At 31.7% G+C, this 18,767-nt stretch overlaps 1 protein-coding gene across 1 annotated transcript; it reads right to left on the minus strand.

Annotated features, from left to right (window-relative positions):
• Window positions 1-171: 171 nt before the first annotated feature.
• LOC143046868 (uncharacterized) lies at window positions 172-15,293 on the minus strand. The gene is made up of 11 exons (XM_076219928.1): window positions 15,126-15,293; window positions 12,509-14,279; window positions 10,115-10,296; window positions 7,793-7,966; window positions 6,203-6,346; window positions 5,628-5,752; window positions 3,769-3,918; window positions 3,223-3,387; window positions 2,000-2,137; window positions 468-570; window positions 172-266 (listed from the first exon to the last, which is right to left on the minus strand). The coding sequence occupies exons 2-11, from the start codon at window positions 14,215-14,217 to the stop codon at window positions 172-174; spliced, it is 2,985 nt and encodes a 994-aa protein (XP_076076043.1). The 5' UTR covers window positions 14,218-14,279; window positions 15,126-15,293.
• Between the last annotated feature and the right edge of the window lie 3,474 nt (window positions 15,294-18,767).

The raw sequence follows: 18,767 nt of genomic DNA on the forward strand, positions 1-18,767 counted from the left end.
CTGCAAACTGTCTAAATTTCTTCACTGAAGACTTGCCAAATTTGTTTGTTTAAGCTGGTCATAGAAATGAGAGGATTAGCTAGCATTTAACCAGGATTGAGTTCAATATCGTAGCAGCTACGTAGCGGCTTCGTAGCTGCTATCAATATCTATGTATCAACTAGTCTATAGCTACACGTTCATTAGACCAAATCTTCCTAGCACTACGTAGCTTCTACGATATTGAACGCAGCCACGGTTTATACATTTTCTACACAATAAACTGCCTGTAATAATGTCAGATGTTTTACATTCGTTGGTGTGTGAGAGCTTTAGATTTGTCCATTTTATAATAGAATATAAAGGTATTTCCGTTTTAAATTTTTCGTGGAGTTCATTATGTCATAAATCATATATAGTTATAGGAATATGTGGTATGAGTGCCAGTTCACAATTTATAAAAATCATGTTTAGTTTTAAGATATTACCTTGACACGTAGAAATGTAGTCTTCATACTTGGGATATGTCTCATTACTGGTCAATTTTACAAGTTTTTCCAATAGACCCTTATTTCCTTCAAATGCCTTGGACTACAAATTGTACAAATATAAACCAACTATTATCATAATACAGAATTACCATGTTTTTAAGAATATATTTTTTAAACCATAGATTATTAAAATATAAATATGTATATGTAAGTCTAACAATAGAACTTTAAACACAAATATTTGGCTGAAATAAAGTACTGAGATGAAGGCAGTACGATGAGATGTGAAACAACTACACCCCTTACGGCTACAGATTACCGCTGTTCAAAAGCCATCAATCGATTGAGAGATAAAAAAATCCGGGTTACAAACTAAAACCGAGGGAAACACATCAGAACAACAGAAACACTTCGATATTTTACTATCTTGCCAGTGTGTATGTGTATGTTTTCTTAATTTACAATTATCTATACCTTTTACACTAATAATCTACCAAATATACTCATTTCTGTAGGGAGCAGCCCCCTTGATTTAAGTTGGGTATAACATTCAATCTTTTTTTCACATTAAAAGAAAGTATTCAAGAGTCGGCAAAAGAGAGAAATCAGAATTTTGTGGAATACATATATATATTTCCGTAGTTTAAGTGGCATGATTTCAGAGAAAAAAAGTAATTTTAAACCATAGGAAATATGATTAATTTCTATGTAAATGATTTGAAGTATTTGATTTCAATAATCATACGAATTCATTTATCCCATCTGCTTCTTGCTTCATGCAATAAAAGAAATGTGCGAAGTATAAGTGGAAACTAACGTTTATATACAAGAAATGTCTGTTCCAAGTCAGGAGTATTACAGTTGTCTGTCATTGGTTTGATGCGTTAGAGCTTTTAATTTTGCAATTTGATAACGGACTTACCATTTTGAATTTTCTTCGGGGTTCGGTATTTTTGTTATTTTACTTTTTGTATCTTGATTAATGAGTTTTATTCACTAAATGATGATCAGTTAAGAGTTGTTCTTACAATCATTTAAAAAAAGAATGTCCCACTTGAAATTGCTCAGTAGAATGTAGTACAAATTCCTACAGAACTTACATATAATGAATACTTTTATATTTTCTTGTTGTTTGACACACCCAGGAATAATAGCACATTTTTTTTTCTCATCGGCAAATCCGATACCCTATGGTATGTAAAACAACATTATTACGTAACAGTATTTGATACTTTATAGCAAATTTCAGTTAATATTCTACTTACTACCTATATCCTGATGTCTTGTGATAGTATCGCATCTTCAGATGTAATAAAATTGAAAGAATTACCGAAGCTGTCTAAATCCTGATTTTTACATACTGTCTGAGTTGGAGTTAACATGACGGGTGATACATGTGTAGAACAAAATCCCTGCCCTTGTAATGCATCAGCCGTTCGCGTTCTTTCTTTTTTTTAGTTATTGGGATTCCTTTTGCTTTGTTTTTATCGTAATTTTTATCTAGTTAAGAATAATAAATAAAAACATACGGCTGAGGAATTTGCAGTGAAAAGCTTGTTTCCAATAATTGTACCAATACTATTAGCAACCTGGTCTAAATTCACAGTGGATGTTCCATCAACTGCATTAGATGTTTCAGCCAGAATCGTAGAAAAAGTTGTCAATTGCTAAAATAAATTGGATCAACCATAAGCTATAGTGAAACTTTTGAAATGGTAGTTTAGAGTTTAGGGTTAAAACATTGTATATTGTAAGTGTATATATTCGAATACTTTTAAAGATAACGATATAAAAAATATGTTTTTTGATGCAATATTCACAATAGTGAATTGTATAACCCTTTTTATTTCATTTCATGTCGATTAATAAAGTTTATTCCTGTTGTTATTACCAATAATCCTCCTTTCCATAAAAAATTCTCTATTTGAAAAATTGCGGAGCATTTCTGAAATGTAAGGAATAATAAAAACAACAACAGCGATAAGTTGAAATACTGTTGAGGAAAAGGTTCATGCACACATAATAAAAAAAAATATGCTCGGTATATGATAAACTAACACATGAATATTCGGAAAAAGCAAACCTACCAAAATAATTTGACTCATTGCCATGTAACATATACCACCTTCTATTTAAAAAGAAAAGAGTAATTGGCCAATTTTAAGAGAAATCTGAAAATGATAAGAAAATTAAAAGCGTATCTGAATGCAAAGAAGGCAAATCGACAAAAACGGAGTCTCAAATAACCGTACCATTTTTATTCATTAGAAAACAAAATTCCATTTGACACAACGCATTTTTAAGCAGGATTTGTTATCAATTCTCAGCAGCTGAGGTCTTCCATGTTTTCAGTAGGCTGTCAAGGACGCTGTTTTTAGTTTCTGTGTACTGTTTTGTCTTTCGTATGGTTTATATTTGCTACTGAATTTATTTCTCTTCCACTAATGAGTACTAAATGTCCCTTTAATATCTTAACCAATGTTTGAAAAATTATCACACCTACTTTTCAACAGAATTTTAAATGTTCTACCAATTTTTAGGCTACAACACGTTATAAAAATCTGTCAAATTGATTGACTGCTATTAGACGTTGATTAAGGTTGATTTAACTGAAATATGTCAACATCTGTAGACAATTAAGATTCTTAAAGAACAGTATCAGAAAGCAAGAAACATTTTGAAACTTGAAAATAAATAATGATATTGAAATTGATTTGAACAAAGTCAATTTTCTTTTAAGGTCAATGATTACCTTTATTATATCACTTTGTGTGTCGACTTCTCCATAATCAGGATGTTGATACATATTCCAAAGTTCATCAAATGTTTTTGTGACATTTGTACCATCGGGCAGTATTTCTACACCTATATTCACCCATTGTCCAGGTTCAGTATCAAATATTGTCGTAGTTGAATTCTAAAATAAATTGTCATTGTACAAACTAGCTATTTTTTTTTTAGATTTAGTACTACTTATCTGTATCTATTATACCTATTTGATAGATATGTTGATACTGTTGTATACTTGTATATTATATTCTACTGGTTATCATATTTGCATATTAATTTTGACTACTAACTGCTTTGTTTCGAGAGCCAGGCTTAATCAATTGTAATTCTAGTATATATGATAAGTTTTGATACTACAAATTGCAAACACATACATATCAGTCAATACTGAAATTCGACGTACGCTGAAAGTGCAAGTTCTAATATTGTTTACAAACATTCTTTGTAATTCTTACATAAAAACCAAATCAAATTTCTCAGTGACTTTGATGTTAGAAAAATAACATACCAAATCCGTGACGGGTGTTCCGGCAACCTCTGCATTCATGGCAACTTGTTTTACATTTCCTGTTTTCCAGTAATAATCCACGCTTTCCGCCGATAAATTTAAGAATAACGATACAGTATTTTGGTCTGATGTGGTATATTTGGGTGATACCTAAAATGTACATAACTGTTAATAATATTATAGTTTTGCTCATGTTTCGATTATAAAACGAAATTGTTTTTTCGTAGATAATTTATAAAACCCTCAACGAATGTTGTGGTAAGGTTATAGATAAAACAAATAAGTGCCAATGAGACAACTCTCCGTCCAAGTCTCCATTTACTAAAAGGAAACTACTATACGTCAAAGTACGGCCTTCAACACGAAGCTATATTTTTATTTCCTTATCATTGAAATATTTGTCTATTTAGAAAATTTAATATATGCATTAGAGCATACATAAGAAGTAATGGACTTATTAAACAATAATGAAACAGCGACGTTAGTATCAAGATGATTATTGTACAGAATCCACTACTTTTCATATATTCTCTAGATTTACCCATTAACAGTGAAATGATTGGTTGTTTCTCAATACATTCAGCCTTTAATGTCACTGTTATCCGGTTTACAAAGGCAATTCATCAAATACGCAAAGATTTGGAATAAAAGAAAATTGAAAAAAATGGTTAATGAATTTGAGTCAACAATTTTCAGATGTTAAAATTCCATAAATCCATTAAGAAGGAAGAACTAATTATTGCAATGAAAACTAAGATCAAAGTCAATCTAGGTGGTCAAAAGAGAAATAACACCAAGTCAGGAATATGACAATTGTTTTCCAATGGTTTAATTTCATTGAGCTTTTGATTTTAACAATTTATAAAGATCTTTCCGTTTATGTTAGAGTCCGGTAGTTTTGTAATTTTACTTGACTTTTTCCAGTCGTTAATTGTTTCTTTAAGTATTAGAAAAAGTACAATAAATTCATAAACTAATTCGAGGCCTTATAAATCCAAATAATTCGACTAAGTGAATATCGCAATGATATTCGGCACATTTCACTCTATATAGATATTCCTAAAATTGCAATAATAAATCTCTCATTTTTATCTATTTTTTGGAAAGTGCAATAATAAATTGATGTGTTTGAACTTTTGATTTTGACATTTGAAAAGGGACTTTCCGTTTTGAATTTTCCTCGGAATGCATTATGTTTGTTAGTTAACTGTTTGTACATCTAATAAAGATACGATATGTTATGTGTTTTCTAATTAAATCTCTTTTTTCATATCTTTGCGCTCATATTATTCTTATTTATTTTGATGATTGTTTTATTAGCATATCTGTCTGTTCTTTTCTTAACATCAATATCTTTATCAATATATATATATCTGTCGGATAGTTTGTTGTGTGTTAATTTTAGCTACATAGTGTGTTAGTGACCTAATATGATATATACGTGGTCAGTAAATGCCATATGGGGTGAGAGCGAAGCTCGAACTCCATATGGAATTTACTGACCCCGTATATATCATATTAGGTTATAATTACTAGCACACTATGTAACGAATTTATCTTACCGACTATCTTTATTTGTTTAATTCAGACTAGAGTTGACTCATTTGCTATCATAACACAGCTTCTTATTTCTATATTAAAGTGTTCAACTGTTCAATTTTAAGAACCTTCATCAATTGGTCTGCACTAAAAAAATAATGCAAACACTAACTATTTATTATCTACAACCTTTATATAACAATATTAAAACGCACTTTATGTATAGGAGGTAAGATAAAGATAAATACGAGGGTTATATCTTATTATTTGTAATATGTGCTTCTGTGTTTTTGTTTTTGTTTATTGCTATGCATCCTTACCTGTCCAATATGTTTGGTACATTCTGTATAATCATTAAAGATATCATAGATCTGTATGTTAATTGTAACATTGTAACTATCTGTCTCAATACCAGGCTTTATTTTGATGTAATTCTCTGCCTCTACTACAATAACATATTCGAATAAGCCATTTATTAAAGATGGATTTTGCTTGTTCTCAGTATGTTTGGCTGGTCAAAATTGAAAAGATAAAGAAAAGAAGCCACCAGAATATAACTCATTTGTCCCACAATTTTTATATCAATCTCACAATTTGGGGTTTTTGTTGCTATGATGTGTCATGTGTACTATTGTTTGTCTGTTTGTCTTTTTTCTTTCTAGCAATGGCAGTGTTATATGTCAGTATTAATTACAAATTCCTTATAAGTAGCTCACACAGTGTAAAATATGTTCACTTGTAAAACTCGATTGAAATCAATTTACAACTCTATCTGAAAATATAAGTCTAAATTTGATTTGTGTAAAATAAGGCAAACATATTCTAAAAATATTTAGACAATAATACTAAAAACATAATTAACATAATGACATTACTTAATGCATATGTAACGTACAACCGTAATATAGAAGTGTTTCCTTTCCTTCCGAATTCGTCTGAACTATTCGATACATCAGCTGTTCTTTCCAGTCATAACTTGTATCAGTTGATGTTCGAAACCCTTCGTCATTCCATCCATTAGTTGTTACTTTCTTTTCCCCTAAAACGTAATAAATTATAAGGAATGATGTTAGTTAAAATGAATAATTCAATCAGTTATAAACCAGTTTGTCTCGAGGAAGACGACTCACAGCCTCTACTACGGAGGGTCGTGGACTAGATCTTCAGTTGGGTCAAACCAAAACCTTGAAAACGATATTTGCTTCTTCTTCTGATGCACGTATATTTTGAACCAATATTTGTTGTAAACTAGGAAGTAAATAATCCGGCTGATCATGTTGGTCTTGTACAAACAAGGGTTCATATTTATGAGAAACCAACATGTTAACGTCCTAGATATCAATTTAAATCGCTTCAACGCCATCGTACCATGTATCCAAGTAAAGTTAAACGGAAATTGAAAAACACAAAAGAAGGATACAGTGATATTTGACATGTTAAAATTCTCAAAAAATGACTAAAGTATTTGTTCTAATTTGAAGAACAGGGGGCCATAGAATTAATGATGTAAAAACCTACAGAGTATTTAGAGTTTGCAAAACAATAAAACCGGTTTTCAACCAACCGAAGCCGCTTCACAAATAAAGGCAACAGTAGTATACCGCTGTTTAAAACTCATAAATCCATGGACAAATAACAAAATAGGGGTAACAAACTACCACTACTTTTTGGGGTTTGCTAAATAATGGACAACGACTCTAACTTCGTACCCTACCAATTCAGCTATATATTATAGCTATCATTACCTTAGCCGTCTTTGGCACAACTTTTTGGAATTTTGGATCCTCAATGCTCTTCAACTTTGTTTGGCTTTATAAATATTTTGATATGCGCTTCACTGATGAGTCTTGTGTAGACGAAACGCGTGTCTGACATACTAAATTATAATCCTGGTACCTTTGAATACTATAGTAGTATGTAAAATGTTTAGCCTAAAACGAACCAAGAAATGATACATATCCAATTTACGACAAGAGCAGATACATTGAGGAAAGGGCTATCATTACGAAGTTTGAAGAAAAAAGCTCCTGTATAAAACACGTCTCTTTTTAATAAAAGAACAAGAACACAAGTAGAATGTCACGGTGGTTTTCCATTAGAATACCGAATTTGTATTTGAAAAAGTTCTTCTAACGTAACATGGATGTACTTAATAAAAAAATAATGCACCTTGATAAACAAAAGTGTTAATATGAAAATGTATGGGGAAACTAGAGAGAATCATTTTTACCAAATTTCAAATAGCTTATACATCGAAAACAAGAACACATACCCTTCGATGTTTTAAATCTTTTTTAGTTCCTTTATTTATATATTTAATATTTCTGACAGCCTTTATAGAGCTTGTTTTTTCATACCAGTAGCAAAAATGCACAAGAGCCTTCAAAATAAAAGATAAGGATAATGTATACGTAGTGACACGTCTGTCAAAGAAAAGTAAAACAATGCATTCTGTCAGAAAGAAAATCTATCCCAGTCAGCTTACCCCAGCTGTCATCCTCAATCTCACAAGATCCTCCATATGGTAGTATGTTTGTATTGACGCTCCAAATACTTATGCTCCTCTCCCCTGTTGCAAGTTGCATATGAGCCTCTATAAGGTATCCAGCACTAGCATTTAAAACGTTGGCTTGCATTACAAACGCATTAGTATCTGCTTCTGAGAATGCAATGACATCAATCATTTAAATTAAGAAATAATTCATGGGGGCTTGAATATATCGTGATTTTACCACGGGTTGTCCCTTTATGACAAATATTTGACCCTGAGCGATAAAGGCATTATTTGCCGTTCTAAAAAATAAACGCACTATTAAGTTGACGTAAAAGAACGGAGTAAACTGAATAAGTGGCAGCAAAAACTATTTACAATAACACATTTATATGGGTTTGGAGGAATTTATATAAGTGTATTTATATGTCTTATATGTATACAAAACATGGCTCATATAACACATTTTAGCATCGTTTGTTTGCGTTTCCTTGTTGTGATGGTTTTCGGTTTAACAAAGGGTGTGTTTTCCCGTAAAATGCTTATATTCTAATGTTATCGTTCTATGACGTCGGGTAGCTCATTCATAAAAAAGCATATGACGCGGGAGTACGATTGGAACAATCCAAACAATATATTCATATTTAACCACGGGTTTGTACTCAAAGCGTTTGAAGGACGTCATGTTAGAATTTGTTACAAACAATAGATTTCTGAATGATTTGTTTATAAGAATTATATCTAAACATCGTCATGAACTTTACGTTATTGGTAGTATATATGTAGGACTCGGAACCACGATAGTACTCCGAACCGCGATGGTCACGCTGAAGAGCGATGGTCAGCGTTGAAGTGCGTTGGTTAACACGCTGAAGTGCGGTGGTAACATTGTAACGCTAACTTGTTGGTAGATACACTGAATGGGATAGTGGGTACGCTGAATGCGATGGTCTAACTGTGAGGAGTGTATACTAGCAAAATGCGATGGTCTGAAGTTAAAACATTTTTAATGTAGCGTTGCTAACCTCGCATTTTGGGAGATCGGGTTTGATTTCTAGTCGGGTCAATCCAAACATTTTTATTCTTAATTTGCTATTTGTATGATGGCTCAGATTAAGTATGATGTTTTGATTACGAGGACGTGTTTTAATAAGGAATGTTCAAGCGCGATAAAACAAACGGGTTCCGCGCAAATGTCTATTGTACTAATCAAATATAAAAAAGAAGATATGGTATGATTGCCAATGAGACAACTCTCCATAAGAGGCCAAAATGACACAGATATTAACAACTATAGGTCACCGTACGTCCTTCAGCAATACTACATAGTCAGCTATAAAAGGCCCCGAAATGATAATGAAAAACATTCCAAATGAGAAAACTGCCCTTATTTATATATATAAAAAAATGAACGTATTATACATGCTTCCGAACACTAGTAAGCTCATCTGCCGACCAAGATCTGCCTTGTTTCCCATGGTTTACTGTCTGACTTAGATTTACATATTTTTAATGCTCGGGGCTTGAATCGTTCGTTGAAAAAAAAGTTGTTTTGAAAACGTCAATGTCCATAAAAAAAAAACTATCGCATTTCAGCGAAAGGACCATCTCACTTCGGCGTAGACCATCGCACCTCCGAGTCCTACATATATATTAGACTCAGATCGACACTATGTCTCTTATTTACATCTATTCCTAAAATCGACGTCTAGATATAACATCACGTTCTCAAATTTAGACGTTTTATGCAAAAGAGGGGCGACAGATACCAGAGGGACATTCATAAATCGAATATAAACTGACAACGCTATGGCTAAAAAAGAAAAAGACAAACCAAAAAATTGTATTACACAAGATACAGCTAAGAATAACCTTAACCTCAAACACACCAATAAAATTGAAAAAAATATCATACACTTGATTTGGAAGAGGCTTTTCGATAAAATATTGGAACTAGATGATTAAACCCGGATTTAAATAGTTAAGTAAACCTCTCACCTGTATGAAAGTCGCATAAAATTCTATTATTGTCACAACAATTTGAGAGAAAAACATTGACATAATAGGTAAAAATGTCACAAATGTATTCAAAGTGTTATGTAACAAGATGTGACCACTGACGTCTTTTATCAAAGGGTCAACGTGAATTGACTACCCGGCAGATTTCACCAAAATGGCAACTAACAAAAAGTGACTTTCTGGTGGAGTAAATTACGTTTCATCTAACAAGAAATTACTGCCAGATTTAATCAAAGTCACATTCTGTACGAAATGACTATGCTATGTATGAATAAATCAAATTGCTTATATGATTACCAGATAACATCCACGATTGCCAGTAATCATTTGTTGTTGATATTCTACTAAAGATATCAAAATCTTTGACTTTCCACCAAAATTTAAATCCTTTTTGTTGTTCAAACGTACAAAAGGGACATGTAGCTTTTAATGACATTATAGAAGTCAAAGCAGTCTTCTTCATGCAATTCAACCTGCATCTACAAAAGAGAACATTTGGAAGTCCGACATTATGTTAGAATTTAATGCATCGGTTAGGGATTAGTAATGTTTACATTTGTTGATCATGTTTGATTGATCATCTGTTTAACGACTTTATTAGGTTCGGAATTGTAAAATACATTGGCCTCGAGTATCATTGCAGAGACATTATATGTCAGAATGCACATCAAGCGAGGTAGAATTGATACTGTTTTGTTATACAACTGGTCCTGAATGTCGAAAAACGCTCCCTAAATATTTTATAATGCACTCAGAAACCCATTGCTATCAAAACCGTTAGACAAAATGTATTTTTAGAAGGAAATTTAATGATTTTAAATTACAAATGATGATAATCAAGATAATAATCAAAAGCATAAAATAATCCCTAGAATGACCACTTCAGAGTCAGCAACCGAACAACGGGTTGCCTTAGTCGTCTTAAAATTCAGCTTTGATATATCAAAACCTGGGGTGGTGTTCTCGAAAGTATCCTAAGATTCGTCCTAAGACACATCTTATACCAATTTTAGGATGGACTTAGGATCAGTTTAGGACACTCTTAAGTTGTGTCTAGAAGCTTTCTCAGGCGAATCTTATGTTAGGACGTCCTAAACATATCCTAAGTCGAAATATTAAATCATAAAGTAATTTTTTGATAAAACATTTATTTATGCCGAAATTATTTAATAAAATTGTTTACGAATTTTATTATACCATGTATAGAATCAAATGCATAATTACCAATGTAATTCTATCAAAAAGGATTGTAATTTAAACTGGAAAACATTTTGTTTTGAAATGAGAATTAAATTTGTAGTGTAATCGTATCGTGAAACACGAAGTTCAAAGTTTAAAATCATGCACAATTTCTTTATATGCGAGTTAATAACCGATGGTGCGTTTCATTTCATGTTAATTTTCACGTAAAATAATGAGCAAAAAGCGAAATTTAAACTTTATTATGCTAGGATGAAGATATGATGATCTTAAGACACCTTATTGGGTGTCCTAAAGTTAGGACGAAAAATGAGATATATCATAATTTTAAGAGAGCTTCGAAAACACACTTAGGACAAAGAATTGTCATAAGATAGACTTAGGACACGTCCTAATCCTAAGATAGCTTCGTGAACACCACCCCTGAGAAATATTTTTATACATGTCAGATTTTTCATATATCCCTATTTTAAATTTGAGCCAAGTCGGTCATATAAGTAGGCGGGGTAATCGGACACATTTCGAAAACTAGATCCTATAATTAGGTAGTTTTTAAGGAGGCTCGCGGGTCCAAATATTTTTTTTTCTCAATATAGAAATTTCGCTATATTTTTCTATAAATGAACTCTTATACTTAATACTTAAAATTAAAATTAATGGGGTCACCGTTCATTTACTCTTACAATCTGCCTTCGAAAGAAACATTTTTTTTTTAAAAGTACTTTTTTCTGTTGAAATAATACGAGCAAAAGAGGTTATATCGAAATAAAAAAGAACTATATAACAATAATCGCAAAAAAATTTACAAGAGTTTAGTTTAATATAAAAAAAAAAGATGTGGTATGATTGCCAATGAAACAACTGTCCACGAGAGACCAAAATGACACAGACATTAACAACTATAGGTCACCGTACGGCCTTCAACAGTGAGCAAAGTCCATACCGCATAGTCAGCTCTAAAAGGCCCCGGTACGACAGTGTAAAACAATTCAAACGAGAAAACTAAAGTACAGATTATTAGAAAAAATGATAAAAAGTATAGATCACCGATGATTTAAAAAATATATTTTAATTTTAATGCCCAAAAAATGGCATTTTTGCAACAAAAGGAGATAAGATGGAGCTTTTCCAATGATATATACATTTTAAAGGTTATCCGGGGCCAAAATGTTTTGATGTATTTGAATGATTTTTGTACCATATGATAAAGTAACAACTGATAAAGTAATAAATAACATTTATACCCTCGAGCCTCCTAAAACAAGATTTTTGTAAAAGCTAAAGTACGACGAACTCCAAGTGATGAAAAATGGTCACTTGTTGGTTCGTTCTAATCGTAGGGAACTAACAAATAGATCATGTGAAGGTCGACTTTGTTAGAGGGATTTTTAAATTAAAACTTCTGGGATAAAAGAACATTCATCAGATTTTTTTCTGTTTAATGTTTTCTTGCACTTATTATTTTAAAGAGGAACTTAGAACTATACTCACTCTATTTCCAGTACGGGAGGATTCCCAGGAACTGATTGTGCATGTTGTATAAAGTAACTTATAGACTCCTCGAATTCTACCCTTAAATATACTAAAAATCCCATTCCCTCTGCTACATCTTGAGAGGTAACATTCAGACTTCCGGTTCCATCTGCGATTCCGTTGAACATTTTACAGGCACTAGAGTGAAACAGATCATCCTCTAGCCAGCGTAAGTAATACTTTTCTTGCTGTTCCATTTTATGCCAATTAAATGAGTTAATCTTAGCAAATCCGTTAAAAATGCTTACTAGATAAGTCAGTAAACATTGTCCAGATTCATCAATGACAAGTTTTAAGTATCCTTCGATTCCTATTAATTTCACCAACTCAGTTGCATTTTTGATGTTCGATTGAACATGTTTAAAGCTATCCAACAAATCACGCAGGTCGTATGCAAATTTTTTCGACACATTTGCGTTTTGAAGCCATGTTTGTAAATTATCAAAAAATGCAGCATTGGCACTTGCAGGCAACCCAGGAAGTTCACGTAGTTTATACAAACTATCAAGAGTTAATGAGCTGTCAGATAACCTTTCAAAAAAATCGTCTGTATCCTGTAGAAAGGCTTCAGATTCTTCATTATATAAATCGTTTAGAAATTCTAACATTTCGTTTAAAACAAGACTGTTATTATCTGGACGTATGACAAATGTTATGTTGTCTAATTCGGATATAGGATTTGCCTGCATTTCATACATAAAGTCAATTTCAAAAAATCGCGTCAGAGCTATCAGATCATAAAGAGGCCCGGGAGTTGTTGTCTCCTCTGTTGTTGTTATTGCCTCCATTGTTATCATAGTACTCCACTCTGTTGTTGCCATTGCCTCAATTGTTGTCATATTACTCAAGGTACTAACAGTATCCTCCCCTTGAGTTACAGTTGTTTGTATTGTTGTCATTATTGAAGTTGTAACATCGCTCACGTTCCATGTATTGGATATTGATGTCGATGAAAAATTCTCGTAGGCTTCTGTTATTTCGTCTGTCTGTTCTCTGGTTGGAGGATATTTATAAAGTACAGCCTTGACGTAAAATTCGCTTCCATTCATGCATGTGGAATTAGAATTTTGCAAGCTATCTATAACGGTGTAAAGTGTAGAGGCATAGATAAACGCGACATTGTTTTCTATATAGGGAACAAAGTTAGTTTCGTACCATTTCTTTTTATAGTCACCTGTATCCTTAAAAGCTGATACTGGTGCAAGATTAAATTGCAGAAGATTATAGATATTATTTGTGACAAAATTAAGACATTTCCAAGAAAAAATAAGACCGGAAGGATCACCGGGGCCTTTAGTTAAACTATACGACACAGAACGAGCGTCAAAGTCTGTGAGTCCTTGACCAATAGTCCTGCCGGCTCCACCTTTTATAAATGCATGAGGTGGGGGTTGTTCTATTTTCACAAACATTGATTCTTCCATCCAGTGTGTCATGCTTGCAGGATATCCTATTCTTGCATACAAACGGTAATATCCTATTTCATATTGCCCTGGGTTAAACTTGAACTTTACACTGATTTCATTTCCTCCAATCTGCACTTCTGTATTATCAGTTATGTTAGTTATCTTGTATAATGCAAAATAAGTGTGAATAATAGTTGCCGTTGTACACTTGTTTTTCGTCAGAAGGTATATATCTACTTGTGCTGAGGTATAGATTGACATAGCATTTTCTATTTTGAGAAATTTGTCGCTAAAGATTTGGTATGTAAGACATGGAGGCACTTCTGCAAATTACAGAAAAAATACATTAAAGGGTATTGAAAACAAAAATATGTAATGGAGAATATAATTATGGCAAAAAGTTAAACTAAAGTATTTATTTCCAAAGTGAATTAGAGAGCGAGAAAGAGAGACGATGTATATTTGCTGTCCTTCAATCACTATCGACTCAACTTGTAAAATTACTTATTTACTTCAATTTTCATACTGAATCCACATGAGCTATCTGCCGCTTGGCGTTTAGAAAATAAAACAGACAAATATGGAGAGTTGTTTCATTGACACTCATACCACATCTTCCTACATCTAAATGTTACCTAAATGAGCTATAAAGCCAAATCTTTGTAACCTTTGTTATGATTTCAAATATTATTTTTTTGACAAAATTATAATTAATTACGAAATCAACATTTTTCTATGTGAAAGGATTGTCCATGACTACAGATCATTCATTAATTAATAGATTATAAATGAATCATGAAAAACAGTCGATGCACAACCTCTTTAATAATTCGGTTTCGGTTCCTTGTGTTGTTGTGAAACCCTTTGTTGCTTTTGAATTGTATTACACTAGTTTTTTTTTCTGAAAGAATTTATCGCATCTGAACATATATCTTAAATTTTCACCACAATAAATCAATAATTTATAATTTATTCTAATAATTCTCTTCTTATCAAAATCTGTTTTACTACGCTTTCATTAGGTATTTGTTATAACACTATAGAAATTGACCGCTTTTCTATTCATTTTCATGTTTCAGAAACTTATGGTTCAGGCAAATAATCAGTTGGGATGAAGCAATATTGATTGACTTTCAAGTTAATTTTTTGTAAGTACTAGTATTCCTTACCTCTGCAATTTCCTTCAGTTTGATTTTCCCCTTTGCAATAATGGCCTCCACATATATTAACTGGATCGTCACATTTTCGTGAGCGTAGATAAATACCAGTTCCGTATATGCCAGAATTAGGGTTTATGCAATCCCCCCAAGCTCCCCAGTCTCCCCATTGTCCTGCCACAGGTTCTAGTGAAAAGAAAAAAAATGCAGTTTATATTTTACTTTTATTGCAGCAATGCATGTTGAATTTACTTTATTTAAAGAACGGTGTTTTGAAATTGTTAGAATTTGTTTTGTTGGAAATTTTACATGTTCAGATGTCTCATGTATTTTGTAATGACTTAGGATTCTAAACGAGACATAGAATACGGATTCTTGGTGTTATAAAAATTTGCACTTATAAAATTTTAGAAACTATCATTAATTAAGGACTGTATCTCCCTCATGCAAAGCTCTGCTTCCTTTCACGAATTTGGCTATACTTTGTGGACCTTTTGGATTATAGCTCTTCATCTTTTATATAAGCTTTGGATTTCAAATATTTTGGCAACGAGCATCACTGAAGAGACATGTATTGTCGAACTGCGCATCTGGTGCAGGAAAATTGGTACCGTTAATGTTATTATCTGCTATTATAAGGTGTTTGGAATTGGAAATACATTAGAAAGTTGTAGAAAAGTCATATTTTGTAAAAAGAATTACATGTACAAGATAAAGAGTCCTTAGCTTTTATGTACTATAAAAGATCTTTAAACTTGTTAAGTATCCAAATCTAGTTCAGACCTCCTGTAGAATATGTGGTTTCACAAAAACGAAGAAATCCGGCTTTGATTGCTTATAGCATTAATGTCAAATTTAAAAGGTGGTTTGTGAAGCACTAGGAAGACACAGCAATATAATGTTGTTTGTCAGGACCCTTCGTGTAATTTATGAACTTTTTACAGTGAAGGAAGATCCAGTTATTTAAATTATCCTGGATGTCATTTTGGTATGTTGGTAACTTGTTAAGTGTTGTGAGGGTATTACTCGATTTATTTCACATGACTTGGCGGAGCTTTACCTGTTCGCTCAAAATAAACCAGTCCATCTATAAATAGGTGTTTAAGGATAAACTCATCAATGAAGTATCCAGTCATGTTTTTTTTATAAATTCCTTTGATGACACTGATAGGTGATTAGAAATAAGTAATAATTATAAAGGCAATCATCCTTATCACACACATCTTCAAATAGACTGTCCTTATGCATATTAAAACGTAAGGTCCGCCCGATCAGTTGAAATAACATTGGTAATATATGTTGAATAAACCAATTATATTCGAGAACTAATTTGATTAAGAGTGATCTGATTTGAACAAATGATATTTTATATCATACAATGTCATTATCTGAATCTATATTCTATACCACTACAAACCATTAAAGTCTGAAATAGCCTATATCTGTACTCGACTGTACTGATTTTTACTCGACCAGTCTGAATTGGTCTGACTTTTACTTGACATTACTCGACCCCAGTCTGAATCATACTCGACTGTACTGAATCGTACTTGACCCTTATCTTTGCCGTTGAAAATAGTCTGAACTATAACTCGACCAGTCTGAAACAGTCTTAACCCACTCTTTATAAATTGTTTAACCTTATATTAGAAATATATCTATTATTATATTTACTAATAGGATAAAAAAATAATATATTATATATAATTTATATCAAAAAGGGATAAAATTGAATAAATAAATAAAATTGTTTTTCTGAGTAGTGGTGAAATATAAAGTATAACCTCTGCTTAGGGCAAACTCATAAATAAGATCACACCTGGTCAGAGGTATTAAATTCTAAATAACATTTATTCAAAATTGCAACATCCTGTTTAACTTAAAAAACAAGGCCTTTCGAATATACAAGATAAGTAATACACGAATTTAAGAAAATAGGGCTTTCTTTTTACCTACAGGTAAAACACACATGTACTGAGGCAATTAGACCATATTAAATTGCTTAATGAAGGCATGTCTTTAATTTGACAAAAATACTTAAATCAATTGAAATAAATTCTTACTGTTACTTTGGAACACATTTCCTTTTTTAAAAAGATTATCAAGGATCGATATGGAAATTCTGTTATCATGATTATATTAAATTCTTGTTTTGATAAAACAAAACATTGAGGTCTCATTTTTTAAAAATTTATTTAGTTATTTTATATACTATTTTATATAAATATTGATAAAAAAATACATTCACTGCATTATTAACTAAAGTCAACTGACAACATAAATCTATACTAGGCTTAAGTTAATGGGGAAAATAGTCCAGTTAGCATAAAATACTTCAGAAATATTCATAAAATTTTGAATAATATTGAAAATATTAGTCACAATTCATTGTTTAGATTATTTGATCAGCTTGTTTTATTTGTATTTTAAGGTTGATATATATTATTATGTAAGTGTTGATTAATACTGTGTTGAAATTATATTGTGATTGATTATTGTGAAATTTTAATTTCAATACTATATTGAATACATTTTTAATATCAAGTTGTTGTTCAAATTTCATTTTTATTAAAAATATTTCCTAAATTGATAAAATTCAGTTGATAGATACAAAGAATAGGTCTAGGTTGGTAAAGACTTGGTCGAGTATGGTTCAGACTAGGTCGAGTATGGTTCAGACTAGGTCGAGTACGGTTCAGACTAGGTCGAGTATGGTTCAGACTAGGTCGAGCATGGTTCAGACTCGTATAAAATGGTTAAGAACTGGTCAAGTACAAATTCAGACTGTTAAGTATGGTTCAGACTACAGTCGAGTATTATCAAGTAAATTTCAGACCAATTCAGACTGGTCGAGTAAAAATCAGTACAGTCTAGAACAGATATAGGCCATTTCAGACTTTTATTGGTTTGTAGTGTACATATTAAAGTGCAAATAAACTTGATCGCAGAATATGATTTATTAAAAAAAATTGAAGAAAGTTGTTCTAGAGAAAGTTCGATTAAAAGTACAAATTGTTTTCTAATAAATAAGATAATACTGAAATAAACTTATACTGGGAATTCATGATTAATAAATACAACATAATATAACTTTAATAGTATGAAACAAACTCATCATAGATACCAGGATTACAATTTTATATCTACGCCAGACGGCGTTTCGTCTCCAAAGACACATCGGTGACGCTCGAATCAAATGTTTTAAAGGCCAAAAGAAGTACGAAATTGAAGAGCATTGAGGACCAAAAATTCCTAACCATTTTGCCAAACATATATAAATCAATGAGGATGAATAGATGGCTTTAAATTCTAGAAATACAAGAAAATGTACGCATGAATTCATTCACAATTTTATAAATGGAATATCTGAATGAAAATAAATTATAAATTTTCAAATAGACAATTATTTCAATATATTGTTCAAACGAAAAAACTTCAATAACAACAAAACAAAAACAAAATCTGATCAGTTTAAGTTGTGAATATGATGAAAAGTATGCACATTATTTTCTATATTATTCATATTTGACCATATTCTGTCAAGAAACTTATGATCTCTTCAACAGAAGTCTTTTTTAATTGAATGACAATATCTCATATAATATCTGTAATTATATTGTTATCTGCAAGTCACATTCCGAGGAGAGCATACAA

Source organism: Mytilus galloprovincialis, chromosome 9 (assembly GCF_965363235.1).
Source record: "Mytilus galloprovincialis chromosome 9, xbMytGall1.hap1.1, whole genome shotgun sequence".
Lineage (NCBI taxonomy): Eukaryota > Metazoa > Mollusca > Bivalvia > Mytilida > Mytilidae > Mytilus > Mytilus galloprovincialis.

Coding starts and splice junctions, on each gene's coding strand:
- LOC143046868 (XM_076219928.1), bottom strand. CDS start 14,217: ATGTCAATCTATACCTCAGCACAAGTAGATATATACCTTCTGACGAAA. Junction 2,138..3,222: donor CACAAAGTGATATAATAAAG/GTAATCATTGAC, acceptor AATTTATTTTAG/CAATTGACAACTTTTTCTAC. Junction 571..1,999: donor TCACTGCAAATTCCTCAGCC/GTATGTTTTTAT, acceptor TACAATTTGTAG/TCCAAGGCATTTGAAGGAAA.